The sequence below is a fragment of the Ailuropoda melanoleuca genome, chromosome X (assembly GCF_002007445.2).
Source record: "Ailuropoda melanoleuca isolate Jingjing chromosome X, ASM200744v2, whole genome shotgun sequence".
Classification (NCBI taxonomy): Eukaryota; Metazoa; Chordata; class Mammalia; order Carnivora; family Ursidae; genus Ailuropoda; species Ailuropoda melanoleuca.
The window spans coordinates 108,749,818-108,767,283 of NC_048238.1; the positions used below are offsets into that span (position 1 = coordinate 108,749,818).

The window sequence follows — 17,466 nt, forward strand, 5'->3', positions numbered from 1 at the left end:
TGTTATAGGCTAATTTCTTAGAAGTAGAATTATTGCTATTAACAAATATCCCTAAAAGATGTACTGGCTTTCACTCCCATATGCAGTGTGTCAGAGTGCCTGTTTCCAGACATCTGCTCCAACTCTGTTTGTTTCCTATGGCTGCTGTGACACATGACCACAAACTTGGTGGCAAAACATGAGTCTGTCATCTTACAGCTCTAGAGGTCAGAAGTCCAAAACGGGTCTCACTGGACTAACGTCGGGGGGTGTGTGGTGCTGCGTGTTCTCTGGGGGATCTAGGGGAGAGTCCATCCCTTGCATTTTCCATCTTCTAGAGGCACTCACATTCCTTGGCTCACAGCCTCTTCCTCCATCCGCAGAGCCAAAGCGGTGGTTGAGTCCTTTGACTTACTCTGACTTTATCCCATCGTCACTCTCCTTCTCTGATTCCGATTCTCCTGCTTCCTTCCACATCTCAGGACCCTTATGATGACATTGGCACTCCTGGGAAGTCCAGGGTACTCTTCCTGTCTTAAAGTCAGGTGATTAGAAATCTTAATGCCATTGGCAACCTAATTCCTCTTTGTCACGTTTCGTAATGTGACACAGGTCACAGGGAGTAGGACGTGGACATCTTTGGGGGACTGTTCTGCCAACTGCACCAATCCAGGATGCTTTCTGATTTTTTGATCTTCACTAATCTAATAGGTGAAAATGTAGCTTTATATTTTTATCTTGTATTTATCCTATTTGACTGCAATTAAATATCTTTTGGTTTGAGCTATTTGTATTTCTATTGATTCTCTGTGGCTTCTGCCTCTATTTCCTTTGGGATTTTGGTCTTTTTCTTGTTAATTGTAGGAGTTCTTTATGTAATAGCTACACTCGTAATATGAGTTGCAAATACTTTCCCCATATGTCTTTTGACTATAGTGGCTTTTGCCATGGGAATTTTTAAAAATCTTTGTATTTATCAATTTTTTGGTGATGGGGGTCCCTAAGTTCAATGATTCATTAGGAGAATTCAGAAGACTTAACATATAGTCGTCTTCACAAGTGTGATTTATTATAGCAAAAAGGTACAGAGGAAAAGCAGCAAAAGGAAAAGGTCTGTGGGATAAAGTCGGGGGGGGGGGGAACCAGACACAAACTGCCAGAGTTTTCTCCCAGTGGAGTCACACAGGAGACACCTAATTCCTATAGCAACAAGTTGAGACAACACATGGAAAATGCTACCAACCAGGGAAGCTCAGCAACCAGAGTTTTAATTGGAGGCTGGTCGTGAGGTGCCCTCTGCCTAGCGTGTACCCAAATCACCACTTCTCAGAAGGAAAGCAGGAGGTAAGCATAAACCACATTTATACACTTGAGGCACCGTAAACTCCTCTTATCAGTTAGGGAGCAATGGGAACTCTCCCGAGAGCCCAGGTTCCCAGAGCCCAGCTGAGGGCCAACCTCACAAGCAGACCTCTCTAAGGAGAGCAGCCAGGCCTGCTAGGTTAAACTCTTGTCTGCAGAGTTTTCTTTTATAGCTTCCGGGTTTTATATCCCTATTAGGGATGTCTTCCCTACTCAGAGTTATAGAAGAATTATCCCTAGAATATTCCTTTAAAACTTCAGTTTCTTTTTTTAAATGTAAATATTTCATCAATTTGGAATTTATTCAGAGTTACCATGTAAGATATGGATCCAAATCCTTCTTCCACTGTTGTTGCAACACCCACCATATGCTGACTAATCCACTCATTTGAAATAACACCTTTATCACGCACTTACTTCTTCTTCTTCGTGTTTGAATTCTGAATGTTTCTTTTCTTGCATTAATCACTCTTCAGGTACCACTAATATTCTTTTAACCATCGAGGCTTTATAAAATGAAAGGTCTGCTAGGGCAGGCCTCTCCTCCTTCCTCCTGTTTTTCATCCCTTTCCTCCCTGTTTTTGCTCTCTAGGCAATGCCTACCTGCCTTATGACTAGACGTGGGGAGCTGGGGCTCTTGCCCACTTGTCTGGGAGGACAGACAAATGCATACAATACAGATGCATGTGTACAGGATATCAGGGGAGCAGGAAGTAAGGGGCTTGGTGTCAAGGACATTGTCTTACAGGAGGTGAATCCTGGAAGATGAGTAGGAGTGGTAGCCAGGCAGAAATGGCCATGGCCAAGTGCAGGAATGGTATGTGCAAATGTGAAGGGGCTGGACGCGGGCTGGACCCACACATGAGTTGGTGTACGTGTGGGGGTAGTGGTGAGAGATGGTGCTGGAGGGGAAGGCTGGGCCCCAAAGCTCGCAGAGCCTACTGTGCCCCACCAAGAAATTCCACTTTATACCTGAACGGGAGGGGAGCCATTCAAGGGATTAAAGCAGGAAAGTGACATTAGATTTTGATTTCAAAAAGATTGCTTGGGCTGCAACATGCGGACTGGATGGAGCAGGGCAGGAGTTTATTTCTGGGGATGTTTGTTACTCACCCAGGTGCATAATAATGAGTGCTTGAATTGGGGCAATGGAGAGGATAGGAGAGAATGGATTTGAGGAAGGTCTAGAAGATCAATAGAATCTGTCGATTGTGTGAGTATAGTTATGATGGGAGATGGCATGATAGGGAAAAACCCAGGCTGGATAAGCTGGTGGACAGTGGCACCAGTGGTCAAGATGGGGAGTGTAGGAAGGGAGTTAAGAAGAGGCAGCAACTTCCATCTCAGAGCTGCAGAGCTGCAACTGTCTGTAGGACAACCAGACATAGATCTCTATGAGGCAGGAGGCCGCATAGACCTAGAGCTCTGGCCCGGGGAGAGGTTTATTTGATGGGCCCAGATGTGATCATTGGCATTTTCATTGATGCACCCAAAATTGCCAGGAGAGACAGTTACAGTGAGAGGAGGTGTGGTACATTAACCCTGAGAAATGTCACCTTAAATGATTATGATTTTGAACAAGTAAGAAAGAAGGCACTTTTTCCAAATGGTTTCAGCTGACATTTCAAATGTACTTTTGGGGTTTTCTCCTCCTGAACAAGTGAATATGTACATTTATATATGAAAGTGATGGCAACCCAAAAATATGAAGCCACGTGGTGGAAAGAGGACTAGGAGAATTGTTTAAGGCAACGGAAGTATAAATGGTTATAATTTATGTGCTAGCCACTTTTGACCTATGAGGCTTTTGTCAAACTTTTGGATTAAATTACTTTTGATGCAATTTCATGAAAGATGTTACTTTGAACTATAAACTTTGCCAAGTTTCAGTACCTCCTGTGGTTCTTTCTCAAAATTTTTGGCTTTTTTTCCCCCAACTTCAATGAGAGCATTTTCCCCCCTTATCCCAAGAGGTCTTGTTTCTTAGGGGTAACCTAAAAGATGAAAATGAGGTGATTTTACATTGCCACACCCTTAAATGGTAGATGGAACCTTTTAAAAAGGCAGGTGTCTTGAACTTCAGAAATCAAATAGAAAAAACTGCCCACTTAAATTCCTGTTCAAACACTGCAAAATTCCCTCAGGAAAGAAGGAGCGAGGGAACAGTCCCCCAGATTTTTAGTGCTAGGTATTCAGAGTTAGTTTACTTCCTAAAAAGTGTCTGCCCTTCCTGAACTTGGGTGCACGCATGGCAGCAGCATCATTGGAAAGCACCATTAAATCTACGTAGCTTATCAATTCATTCCCCTGGATACTATGAAAATAGTTTTCTTCTGTAACTGCCTCCCTTTTGAATGATATTTAATTTTTACAAATCTGACTCTCCAACATCCAGTTCTGAGACACAACATGACAAGTTTTTGAGGGAAGAGGCTGTCCGTGAGGGGCTTCATGAAATCTAGAAACTCTAATTCGTGGACAGACAGCTCTCCCACCTCAAAGAAGGAAACTGATGAGTTGCTCAACATTTCTAGAGCCTATTAAAGAGCAGTGAATGCAATTGAGGTGTTTCAAGCGAGTTGCTGTGTCTTCACATAGGCGCCATTTAAAATAATGGCTAATTAAATAAAATCTAGAACCTGTTGTCCTTTCAAATTTTTTGTAGGAAAATTTAAATGACAAGTTACATTCTTTGTCAGAGCTGTTTTTATCCCTAGTGTGAAATCAGAGATTTTCATCTCAACTTTGTCCTTTAACATTTTTCAAATGTTACATTGTGCTATTTTTAATCCTGGAAAAATGCACATGATTGCTTTTTTTTTTTTTTAAGTCTCCGTGCATGGTATCTCTTGACTAGTAGGAATCTGAATTGGTGAAATGCCCAAATACTAATATAGAGCCAAATAAAGGAAGACCTGCTCACTTGAAGCCAGGGTGAGCACGGAAGAGTGTCCTTTCCTGGTGTTGATATTGTACTGTAGCTGTGCAAGGTGCTCACACTGGGGAGGCCGAGTGAAGGGTGCATGAGACTTCCCTGTACATTTTTGTAACTTCTTGTGAATCTCTAAGTATTTCAAAATTACTTTTTTAAAAAAGTGAAGCAGCCCCCAGATGGCCGGCACACACAGAAGCCTTGGGCTGTATTCCTAAGTGTGGTCATGTACGGCACGTGGCCCTTCAGGATCAGGACAACCATCACCCCCATCCCCACCCCACCCCACCTCCGGAAACTCTGGCTCCACGGGGGCTGAGGTGGGGCCCAGGCACCCACTGGCACCTCCGGAGAGCACCCCGGGAACCCGCCCCCTCCACCCCACCCCACCCCGACCCTGAGGCAGAGCCCGGCCAAGGGACCAGAGGCCTCAGCAGGAAGAGAGCCGTGGAGGGCCTCCCGAAGCCCCCATCGGGCACAACCCCTCTGGGCTCAGAGGCTCTGCGGAGCCGGGGCTCCCGGGTGGACGCACTCCTGATGTGTGATCCCCAGGCTGTGAAGTCCAGTCACTGCCGGGACCCGGGCATGTAACCAACTTGATTATTACCCAGCTCACTTGCCCGACTCCCCGCTCCATCCTCAGAAAGGAAAGTTCTCTCTGTGGCACTTTGGTTTCCCAAAGAGAGGCTCCCAAGCGACCCAAGGAGAGTTAGGAATCACTGGAAATGGCAACCCGCTAATGAAGTCCTAAAAGACTCAAAGCCTTAAAAAATGTATTGTCTGTAAGAGAAAATAAATGACAGCTAAAAATCTCAAGGCATGTAACCTGTTAACTTTAGGTTTTAACAGCTTTCACACAGAAGATTTTTAATAGTTTTCAGACAGGAACTTAAGACTTGTCACAAGTCACCACTTGTAGGGAATTTTGTACTTTGTAATAATGAGGTACAGATGAAGGGTTTTGTTGCCTTGCTTTAATGCTTAGTAAGTTTTTTTGTAATAATCCACCTTTATGTTACCCTGTTGAGAGCTTGTATTTTAAAACTCTTGCTTCATTATCTTACCTGAATCTTTAAGAGGAAAAAAAAAAGTAAAAATTAAAATATCTGGGAAATAAGTCCAGGTACATCGAACTTTAGAAAACATCCGCGTTGGTTCCAGTGGAGCCAAGTATCAACAACTTCATGGTTGCGTTGTCTTTTTCTTTAAAAACTAACAAGTAATGCTTTTTAAAAAATATTTTTTTCTTGGGGCGCCTGGATGGCACAGTCGATAAAGCATCCGACTCTTGGTTTCGGCTCAGGTCGTGATCTCAGGGTTGTGGATCGAGCCCCGTGTTGGGCTCCGTGCTCAGTGCAGAGTCTGCTTAAGACTCTCTCTTCCTCTCCTTCTCCCCTCCCTTGCTCATTCTCTCCCTCTCCCTCTCTCTCAAGTACATAAATAAAATATTAAATGTATATACATATATATTTTTCTTGTAATTGTAAGCTAATTTATTTGGATGGTTAAAATACTGGTTTAAACACCTGGTCTTTTTTACCTTAAGCTCCAATTCAGTATTAGGTATGGTCCTGTGTATTTCGTGACCAGGACTATCTGGCTGTTGGGTGATTCATAAACTTTTCTGAAATATCTGAGCTCCAAGTCCAGCTCTTAGCTCTTAACCTGGATGCTGTTTCCATCATAGAGTTCTCAGAGGCATGTTTCAGAGGTAAAGGATGCCAGTTCATGACTCATCCTGTATATCTGGATGTCACTTAGAATGTGCAATGATGTTTTTGAATGATTTCATGAGAAAGGCCACCTGAGATGTTGCTACCATGAGAACATTGTCCCCATTCTCCTATTAATGACAATTTTTTATATTACCTGTATTCAGAGTTCCCTTAAAGCAAACATATTAAAGAAATTATGGAGATAATTTTGTTTTGGGCTATATAACTTTCATCTTGTGATAATAATTTTGTAAACTTACACTTATCAGTAATTTTAATATAAGATACAAGAGAATATTTGAAGCAAGAAAGGAGTTGCTTTATTATTCGTGACTAAGAAATAGTTACATTAAAAATGCTGCTGGCAAGTCAAAGGACACTGATAGCATTAACACACATGATGATTCTTCTGGAGAGAAAGCTTTATCTGGCCTTTGAGTTAGTAATTTTATTCTTTGTTTTTCAAAGGCCACCATATTCACTTGAGCTCCATGGGAAAGGTTCAGATAACTAAAAACAAAGAAACAAAACGAACGAAAACAAAAACAAAATGTGGAGGTGAGGAACTACTTTCAAGAAAGCAGCTTATAGGTCTTCTAAAGGGAATGACAGGCCTATGTCTCAGACCACCTGCCATCTACATGTATGTCAGCGGCATAGTGTTCAGCAGGATTGAGGATTTACCTGTGCCCGCTACTGGTCAGTATAATATCCAGTACTCACATGTCACCAAGAGACTGCTTTGACATGTGCTACAGATTCTGTTTAGGGGTAAAGAAGTACACCGTACATTTTAGTGTTGTTTCCATCAACAGTTCCCCCCGTCTTTGAGTTAAACCTCAGTTAACAGAAATCATTTGTTTCCCCCAGGAATGTACAGGAATAATTAAGTATTGCTGTGGATTCCATGTCAGTCTAAAGCCTCAACAAATTGCTTAGCTAGATCAGTATCATGTGGTCAGTGTGCTATCCATTTCAGAATACACAGCATTTGGGCCTACCACTGCCCGAATTGAGACCTGCTGAGGGTGCCCTGTGCTTTAGAAAGTTCAAGAAGACAGTCCAGAGAGCAGTCTCTTGATCAGTTTTTACCTTAAACCTCTTGCTTTTTGAATACCTAAAACTGTTGCTGTCAAGCAAGGCTTTTCCGGAAATGGTCTGTAGTATAGGGGAGGGGAGCTGCCATGCACAGTCGGAGGACAACAATAGAGGAAAACGGGGGATGGGGAAGATACCTAAAGGAAAAAGTGCCCAAACCTGGTGCTTCTAGGGAACGTGGGTGTACAGAGGCTGTATAGACTTGACATTTTCACTGGGGCAACAAATATGTATTCTGCCTACTATGGACATACTGTTCCAGTTATGGGGGATACAGGATGTGACCAAAGCAGGTGTCTGTCTTTATGGAGCCCATTTTCTAGGGGAGGGAACAGTAGGAGTCCAATAGTAAACAAATAAGTAAACATATAATCTGTCAGATGGTCATAAGTAATAGGGGGAAATAAAATGGAAAGGAGAATGGGGGTGCTGTTCTGGGGCGGGGGGCATGTAGTTTTTCTACAGGGTGTCAGAATAAGTCTCACTGATTAAGGTTCCATTTGGGCAGAGATGTGAAAGAAGTAAAGGGGAAAGCCGTGAAGAAAAAGGATTCCAGACAGCTGGACGGCAGGTGGAAAGGCCCCTGATGTTGGTATGTCCTTGGTGCTTTGGGGAAACAGCACTGGAGGCTGGTGTGGCTGGAGTGGAGTGAGCAGTGGGAGAGCAGAGGCCTGGTAGGGGCTATGGCTAGAGGGTGGACAGCTGCATGTAGGCCACCGGACAGACTTCCACTTTGACTCCATGTGAGATGGAAAGCTACAGGAGGATTTGGGCCAGGGGAATGAGTTGAGCCGACTTAGGTTGTGACACTAAGAGGTAAAGAGGATAGTAGGGGAGGGGCACCTGGGTGGCTCAGCCGTTAAACGTCTGCCTTTGGCTCAGGTCATGGTCCCAGGGTCCTGGGATCGAGTACTGCATCGGGCTCCCTGCTCGGCGGGAAGCCTCCTTCTCCTTCTCACACTCCCCTTGCTTGTGTTCCCTCTCTTGCTGTCTCTGTCTGTGAAATAAATAAAATCTTTTTTTTTTTTAAAAGAGTAAAGTAGGGGACCAGTTGGGAGGTTACAATAATGTTGCAAGTGGGAGATGGTTGAGCCTTAGACCAGGGTGGTGACAGTGAGTTGATGAGGATAACACCAAGGTTTTGGGCTCATCTAGAAGGATGAAGCTGCCATCTACTGAAATGGGGAGGCTGTGGGGAGCAGGGGGGGAGGCGTTCAAGGGTCTGGCTTTGGATGTGTTAACTTCGGAGTCCTCCAGATGCTTCTGGAGGCAGGCTGGAGTTGTGGATCTGTCACTTGGACAGCCAAGTGTGCAGATCCAAGTCGGGGCTGGAGAGCCCTGGATACTTAGGAGTCACTAGAGTATAGATGGTATTTGAAGCTGTGAAATTCATCAGTATCACCTCCAGAGTGAGCACAGAGAGAGAAGAGAGGTCTGGGTCCTGTCATTTCACAGAGATAAGGGCATTGATTCAGAATTCACAGAGAACAGTTAATTAAGAGTTTTCCTGATGTCCTGTCCCTTTTTAAATAGATAAACATGTCATTGTTCCCTTTTGAGACAGCCGTCTGTTTAATAATTATTCTTGAATTTCCTTTTTTTTTAAAGTGGCTCTTACCTGATCAATTGCTAATACTGTTCAAAATGGATAGGTGTGTTTTGGTCTGGAAATCTAATTTTCGTGGAACATCATTTAAAGAAGAACAAATTAAAAGAAATGTTTGTAACAGTAGAAAATTGAGGTCTCAGAAGTAATGATTACTTAAGCTAGAAGGTAGCAATAAGTCTAGTCTGCTTTTTCCACTCTTACTCCTTTTTGAAAGTCTCCCTTTGGTTTGTGATTTTGTGGTAGACAAACCTGGTGGGTGAAAACGTGGAGGACGTAGTATTAGTAGACTATTAGTTCTGTCACGCAGAGCTTTAAATTCTTTTTTTCCCTTTTGCCTTTTCTAGCCCATATTTGCATTTCTAAATGAAGAAAAGTTTAACGTGGATGGGTGGATGGTTTATAATCCAGTCGAAGAATACAGAAGGCAGGTAAGTCATGTGATGAATTGCAAACATGCCAGGTGACAATATTTTGTCAGTCATGCTCTTAGAGCATTAGTGAAATCCTTCCTAAGTCTCGCTTAAGTGGCAGTTATAGCTTATTTTATCTATTACTCTGTAATTTATGAGCTCATTCCATAGCCATATGATATGTTGTTCATGAAATGAATCAAATATTTGGAGTCTAGAAGAGTTAAACTTCTGTACCGTACTATTTAGGAGTTCACGTCACTATATATTCATGTGTCTGGGAGCTTAACTCTCACTGACAGCTAGATTCAGGTTATATTTATTTTGGCTTGCAGATTGAAATGAATTAGAACGGTTTCCCTGTAATGATGACTTTTCCAAGAAAGCTTTGATGAATGTATATCAGCATTGCTTTTACTGCTCTCTTCTGTAAACTTCACCCACGTGCACGTTTATGTGCTGTAATGAAGGCAAGAGGCTTGGTACAGTGTTGCTCTTCAGGAACAAAGGTCTCTTGTGGCATTTTGTGAAGAAGAGCCTGTGCGTTTTATGTGCAAGAGCCACAATCAGACCTCTGGTTTAACCAAATCTGTAGGCCAGCTAGGAGTTATGTGATGGAGTTTTTCATAGTTCTCATCCTACACAGCTCTTAAAATAATTGGGAACTTTTGTCGAGTGATCTTTGAGAATCAGATCAAGCCCGATTGCCTTATATGAAAAGGCAGTGAATGTAAAGTAAAATCTTAGAACCCTAGACTTGAGAAGAACCTTCTAGCCACCACCTCCACTACCAAGCACCCACACTGTTTTTTTTTTTTTGTCTTGACCAGTGGTGTGCATATTTGTAAGCAGATCCGATGCTCAGGAGTGTGTGTGCAGGAGTTTAAATCACATGTATGAGGTAGTATGTCCCATGCTTCTGGAAGTTAGCTTTAGACTGTGGAGGCTATCTATACCTCTCAGTTTAATGACCTCTGTTCTGGGTCAGTCATTGAGGCAGAAGAAAGACCATTAAAACATTTTGCATGTTTTGGAGACCTCTGTAACATTATGTATTTAAATACCTGTACCTTAGTTTTGGAGTGTTACTGACAATATTAAGACTTATTTTTTAGATCGGTGTTTCTAGCTTGAAACAAGACAGTTCCTGTTTAAGATTGCATGCATATATGAACTGTTGAAAGGTATCTTGTTCTACACTGCCGTTATATTTCATCTTTTCTTCTTATAACTTTCTCATGGGACTTATAACTCTCTAATTGGATTCAGCATCAGACTCACCTGTTTGGTCCGTGGTCTATAGGACCAGACCTAAGGAAAAGGTACAATGTCTGTCCCCAAAGCAAGCCCCCACATAGCTCACCTTCATGTGTGTATTTGTGTATTTGTGAGTATGGGGAGAGAATATTCCACCACCTCTGGATCTTGTCCATACTAGATACGGTTTGTGGGTAGATGACAGGATGGGAGGTGTACTCCATGTCTCCCTGTCACATTAGCAGTGTGCTTAGAATGCAGATGACTGTATTTCTCATACAACCTATAGAGCGATCACCAATCCCAAACCACTTGATTGAAAAAAACTTTTAGGAGGTGGCGAAATGAACCTCCCCAGAGGGGTTTTTCTCTGTTTCCCCTCTGTGACTTTCTTCATAAACTTAACCTCTTTCTACTTTGGAGCAGACTGAAGCATTCACTCTGTTTTGAGTAGGGAGAGGGAGTTGCCCAATCTCTTTTCTACCCTCGGTTAGGCACAGGTTGAAATTACATGATGAACTTTTCTTTGGGGTGGGGGTGGGGTACACAGGTGGGGGATGAGCTTGGGTTTATCTTTATTGTACATGTAGTAAGAAATAATTTGACATGAAATAAAGGAAGCTCTCAAATTCAAGAGAATCTGTATTCACCAATGATATTTTAGAATTATGGGAACCACCAGTGTTTTGTCTTGTGTTCTTATGTTGTCTGGATTACGGATTTGGCTCCCTTTAGTATAAATCGGTAGACCGCCACTACCCTGTGGTCAAAGAGGCATGTGCAGATTTTGCTAGAAAGAAGAAAGGAGACCCAAGGCCAAATCCAGAGATGATGTCGTGCTATACTGACTTGGACTTCCTTTTCTCCTGCAGGGCTTGCCCAATCACCACTGGAGAATAACTTTTATCAATAAGTGCTATGAACTCTGTGACACTTACCCTGCTCTCTTGGTGGTTCCATATCGTGCTTCAGATGACGATCTCAGGAGAGTTGCAACTTTTAGATCCAGAAATCGAATTCCAGTGAGTACTACAGTTAATGTTTTCCTCAAAGATTGCCTTTTATCCCATAAAATAGTAGTCAAGTCAGAGAAACACTCTTGGAATTTCAATCCACCCTGTAATTTTTAAGTGTCGTCTGAGTGCACAGTACTATGCCAACTGGGAAAAGAAGTAAGACAGCACCCATCTTCCAGAGCTCACAATCAAGATCAGAAAATGAGCGTAAACTAATTCTCATACAAGAGAGGGTCTAAGTAATGCATATGTCAACCAAGTGCTAGCTGGAAGGAAAGAAGGCAAGACAGGGGTTTTATGGTTTTCACCTTTGTAGTACCATACCTGACATGTGACAGGCTCTCCATGAGCGTCGGCTGAATCATACTGGAAATGACACGCTGCCTGTCTTCTGTTATAGAGCACGTGAGTGCCGGCTTTAGTTGGTCTAGCTTATCCTCATCACATTCGCAAGCTGCCTGAATACAGTCGGCAAACTGGAGCCAAGAGCAGATTATTCCAGACACTATAGTTACGGTATCATTGGACCTAGTTCACAAAGTTCTGTTTGGCTCTTAAATATTTATGTATGAGTCATACCGTCTACTTTGTGTGCATAAATTTTATTGACTAAAAATTTAGAGAATTTTTTCCCCTCTTAATTTACAGGGCATGTCATAATAAGTACATTGTTTTGTTTTGGTTTTTCTAAATAACAGATTTTGGAAAAACAGGATTGAAGAAATTAAGATTTAATGTCACCTTGCCTTTAACTCCAAGTCTAGACATTTTTTGTCCTTAAAAGGACATTAGTGTGAAACTTTTGTATAATGTCAACATAATAGGAATCGCAACTTTTAAAATTCTCTCGCACCTCTAATTATGTGTCTGTTCATATGTTAATGATCTATATCGTACTTGAACATATGTTCTTTAGCTCATCTTGCTAGAATACAGTGCCAACGAGGCTAGAGTTACAAGTGTACTTACTCCTCTTCTGCTCCGTTGTGACATACTTTTCTGTGCCATAGCCACAGACTCCACCCCTGCCTTGGCCAGCTGTCTCGAGCACAGGAGAACTAGGCTAGGGTAGTGCGGATCAATTTTGTTTACGCCTTCGTTCAGTTGAACATCTACCATGTCAAGCGTGTGTGTGTGAGTGTGTGTATGTGAATTTCTTGGGATTTGGGGCAGGAGAGGAGATGAAACAACTGTGCCCAGTCCACTGTGCTCAGCTGCCATCTGGACCTACTAGTCTCCACTATCCTGAGTGAATGAGAGTCTGCCGTGGAGCCAATAGAATGGTTAACTTCTTACTTATTTAGCCATTTTATTGATCCTTCTTTCTTCATAATGGCCACCAATCTGCCTTTATTCTTCCTAATAAAATGAAGGCTAAGCTCTCCATCATGTCTGTATCTTTATAGATTACCATGCTTAAGAATATTTAATAGTAGATAATGTACTCTTTCTGATATACCTTCTAACCACCTGACTCTTGACTATACCCCAGAAAATGTATTTGCTTTTAACGTGAAATCATTAATATTTGATATTCAGTTCTTTTTTAAAAGCCCATATAAAAATACAAAAAGAATTGATGCAAAAGCACTCTTGTTATTGTGTGCATAAATAGGACACGAACGATTATAAGATATCATTGAATAAGAAAATGATCCACATGCATCAGTGTTCCCAGTAACGCATACATCTGTTCTCATAAACATTCCTGTGTTCTCAGACAGGTTTGTCTTAAAGTTATAGAAGTCCTTAACATATAAGTAATACATAGTTATTTTAGACATTTTACAAAATGCTGGTAAGCAAAAAGGAGTCTGCCACCTAGTGAGAACCACAGGTAACATTTTGGTCTATGTCCTTCCAAACTTCCTTCTATGCAAACATATTTTTATTTGAAAAAAATGAAATTATTCTGTAATTTGTGCCTCAGTACACGTTCTCTGCATAGTATCCTCTTGGAAAGAACTTTACACGCTGGGGAGTGTGCGCACCATAGTGTATTATATCCGTTTTCTGTTGTGAGACATCTGGGTTCCTTTTAATCTTCTACTGTTATAAACAATGCTGCAGTCAACATCTTTTGGTGGCTAAATATGTGCGTGCATCTTAACTGTCTACGGCTTCTAGATACTAACCTTAATTGGAACAACTTAGTATAGTACCATATACTTTGAAAGCAGTCATGGTAGTTGGTATTGTGAAGTGACAATTCTTTATACCTGTGAGCCAAACAGCAAGCATCCTTTTAAAGAAGGTGGTCGAGATCCCAAAAGAAAAAGAAAGGAAGAAGCAAAACAGCTTACAAGAGTAGCATTTCTTAATGGCGTGGTGATTCCAGCCTTAAATCTCCCAGGCAGAGAGAAGAGGGGCACAGGGAGGGAGGGTACTGGTAGTGGCACATGGCAGTTTCTTGCCTAGGACCTGATTTAAATTTAAAAGTTGGTGCAGGTGTTTATCAAATAATGAGCCTCTTGTATGTGTAGAAGTCTGCTCTTTGAAAAGTGATCTTATATCAAATCAACATGTTGTACAGCTTAAACTTACAGTGTTGTAGATCATTTATATCTCAATAAACCTGAGAAATTAAAAATATATACATACATGCATTAAAAGGGATCTCTAGTCTCTTATCTGTCTTGAAGCAAGGGCCATAGGAGGCACGTGGGGCTGGTGTCACCTCCACGTTGTTGGTTAGAAAATGGAGGTCCAGGAGAGCCAGTGCTTGTCCCAGGGCTTCCCAGATCTGAGCCTTTGGATTCTTAAGGGCCATGGTGTTGTTTATGTGTCTCTGGCATGGCGCAAAGACTCAGTGAATGAGTATTGATTCACGCCATCGTATAATCTTTTCTCACTAACCTGTTGTCACTATTATGCACATCAGTTTTTATGAACATCAGTGCTTATCATCATGGAGGGGGTAACTTCAGAGATGACAGTGCATCTGGCCTTGTACTAAGTGAGCTTCTTCGGTTCTTGTATCTCCTTTTCACAGTTTTCCATATCTGACTTCACAGGCCACCTGGCCTGTCCCTGGAATGTACTTTACATGTGTTCTTTGATTACCCTCCCAGCGGGGCCATGGAGTCATATTCCCCCCCATTTGATGAAGGAGGAGAGGGGAGGGACAGAGGCTGTGAGCTCCGTGCCCAGATTACAGCCACCGCAGAGATGTTCCTCCCCCAGAGCCCACACTATTGCCCACCACACTCACCTCCTGGCTCCCCTTTTTTTTTTTTAACAGCTTTGAGATCTAATTTGCCTACCAAACAATTCACCCACTTAAAGTGGATAGTTCTACAGTTTTTATTGTATTACAGGTGTTGTTTCTCCTGCACTGTGAGCTTGGAAAGCAGGTAGCCCCCGTGCTAGGCTTGTGTGCGAAGTGCAGCTTTCCAAGCTTCATTGTGGGAACTCTGGCAGCTCTGCAATCATCCTGAGAGCTTTTTTTTTTCTTGCTTCCCTTGGGTTTTTCTCCCCGCTGTGTGATATTCTAGAATTAAGACTGTTGGGGAGATGATCTTTAGAAGTGAGCTGGTATAGAAACACATTGTAACAGCGGTGATTTCTTTTACGTCTCACTTCTTGCTAAAGCTTGTTTCTGTCTGAGAAATCCAGGGCAGGCTAAAGCTTTTTATTTCCTTTAAGTGATAGAGCCTTTTTTTTTAGGTAAGCATTTAACCTCTACGAGATGTGGTGCTAATTTAAAAAAGACTAGTAAAGCAATTGGTTATTCTAGTTGTCTCTGAATAGTCATCATTAAATGTGTGTTGCTAGGCACACACCGTGAAATCACAGATGAGCAAGTATTCCATTTTAGCCAAATCAGACTCACTTCATCATGAGTGTTAGTGCTTTATTTTTTTTTATATTTCTAATGGTCTTGAGATTTGTTTTTTTCTTGATAGCTTAAAGTTTCTGAACTCATCATAGGTGCTGTCATGGATTCATCCAGAAAATAAGACGGTCATCGTGCGTTGCAGTCAGCCCCTTGTTGGTATGAGTGGTAAACGGAATAAAGATGATGAGAAGTATCTCGATGTTATCAGGGAGACCAACAGACAAATTTCTAAACTCACAATCTATGATGCAAGACCCAATGTAAATGCAGTGGCCAACAAGGTGAGTATATTTAGTGACACTTGTCTTGACACTTGGCTTGTCTTATGTGTGGCGTGCCATGCTTCACGTAAATGTTTTTGCATGGTGTATCAACACACGGGCTTACATTAATAGTTCAACTTAGTTGAAGTGGGAAAAAACTTGTTTGCTGAGGTAGGGAGTAGTTTTAATCACAAAATTGGTCTTGAAAGTAATGAGAATAACCTTTAGGTGAATTAGGTGAGTATAGAACTGTAATGAACTTCAATTTTGGCAGGAGTTGGAGTCTCTTTGCAGCCCTTTAGGCTGTTCTTGAACCCTCTTGATGTATACAGTGCTAAAGCGTCTATGAGGAGTTAGTTGTGGGGCGCCGGAACTGTTAAAATCCTCAATCTGTAGCTTTATCCAGACGGTCTCTTCACTCTCCTCATGAGTGGGTCTTCTCATTTATAAGAGAGAATTCAATAAATGAGTAGATCTCTGTACGTGGATTTTAGAGAAGCTTCCATGGTATAAGGTCGTTTGCCTGTACACTGGACAGCCCCGGATTATTTTGCTTTTTACATTAGACTTCTCCTTTTTGTTTCGTTTCTTGCTCTCCCATTACTGCCAGCTGCCACTTGCCAGTGCTCGCAGTGGGCCTGCCCTGAGGTGCTCACCACCGTTCAGCCTTTCAGATTTCCTGTTTCTCATCAGCTGTAGGCTTCAATTTCAACATCGTGAATACTTTGCTTATCCCGAGGTCACTTTTCTGGCATCTTCAATTATTCATAGCACAAGACAAGAACCTGAAAGCCCAACAAGTCCTCAAGCAGCACAGAGAGATGCAGCAGCTTCCTAAATGGAAGGGTGTGTAAAAACGGCGTGCGTTTCTGGCTCTGCTCATAATTATTTGCACACGGATCGTGCGTCTTACACATTCACATCTGTGGAGTCCCCTCTGCTCCCTGTGTGCTCTTGGGCCAGCTCTCTGTCATTGCAGTTGATTTTTGTTTCAGTAATGGAGATGATTTGAAATTATACGTAAAACAATCAGGGAGTGTTGTTGATGAGTAAATTAGGGAGTAGAAGTAAAGCATGTAGGAAATGAAGTGTAAAGATGAATATCTTCTTGCATTATTTGTAATGTTAGATATTTCTGTTCCATCCCTCATGTATATTTTAGAGTTGAAAACGTGTATAAAACGCAATATTTGCATGTATATATTTAGCCTGAAATAGATAAGATGTAACTTTAAAATGAGGTATTTAGAAAGATTATTTTAAAATACGAAAATGTATAAAATGATTACCTTCGTCATATAACTTTAAAGCTTGTTGTGATAGCAGTAGAATCTTTTTTTTCCCTCCAGCTTCCCAGCCGTAGATTTATTAAATGCCTTTTTAACACTCAGGAAATATGCCTGTGTTACTAGTGCTCTTAGGAATGAAGGGAAGGAAAAAATTAAGGGAAAAAACCTAGGCTTTAAAGATCTCTGCGGCATTCTTTAAAAACCAAGCTCCCGTTCCTTCCTCCCTCAGCTGTGTCTCTCCCCTAGTCATCTATATCCATAGCAACAGGCCCTTGAACCTTTATGTCGTTGTACTAGATAATCAGGGTTGTTCCTTTTTGTTAAAGAGAAGGAAACTGAAAAGACTTCAAAACTAAGCAGAGATGGAGAATTTGAACTTTTGGGAACTCAATCTATGCTTGGCTAATTGATTTTTACCCTTCTGACTTGTGTTCTCTTTAGACTTGATCGTTCCTCCCTTGCGGATATTTAGAAATTTACATCCCCCCCAGGTAATAAGCAACATTACACCATTGTAAACAGACAAAACCCAGACATAGATAAGCCCTAGCACCAGGCGACTTCAATTTTGCAGCAGTCCACTGTGATGAGTTAAAGTGGAGCTGCATTAATGTCTGTCTTTGCTTTGGCAAGGAGCAATAAGTATGTTTTGCTTTTTATTTTTCTGCATACTATCTTCAGTTATTTACGAAAGAAAC

General features: G+C 41.8%; 1 protein-coding gene across 5 annotated transcripts in view; it reads left to right on the forward strand.

Annotated features, from left to right (window-relative positions):
• Positions 1 to 17,466, forward strand: part of MTM1 (myotubularin 1) — a 94,899-nt gene that overhangs the window by 55,829 nt on the left and 21,604 nt on the right. For 3 of the 5 annotated variants that reach the window (XM_034648811.1, XM_034648812.1, XM_034648815.1), the window contains 4 exons: positions 7,595 to 7,678; positions 9,040 to 9,123; positions 11,235 to 11,384; positions 15,309 to 15,497. In XM_034648811.1, coding sequence (XP_034504702.1) covers positions 7,595 to 7,678; positions 9,040 to 9,123; positions 11,235 to 11,384; positions 15,309 to 15,497 — 507 coding nt within the window. The remainder of the gene's footprint in view (positions 1 to 7,594; positions 7,679 to 9,039; positions 9,124 to 11,234; positions 11,385 to 15,308; positions 15,498 to 17,466) is intronic. The other 2 variants (XM_034648813.1, XM_034648814.1) reach the window with 1 other exon arrangement.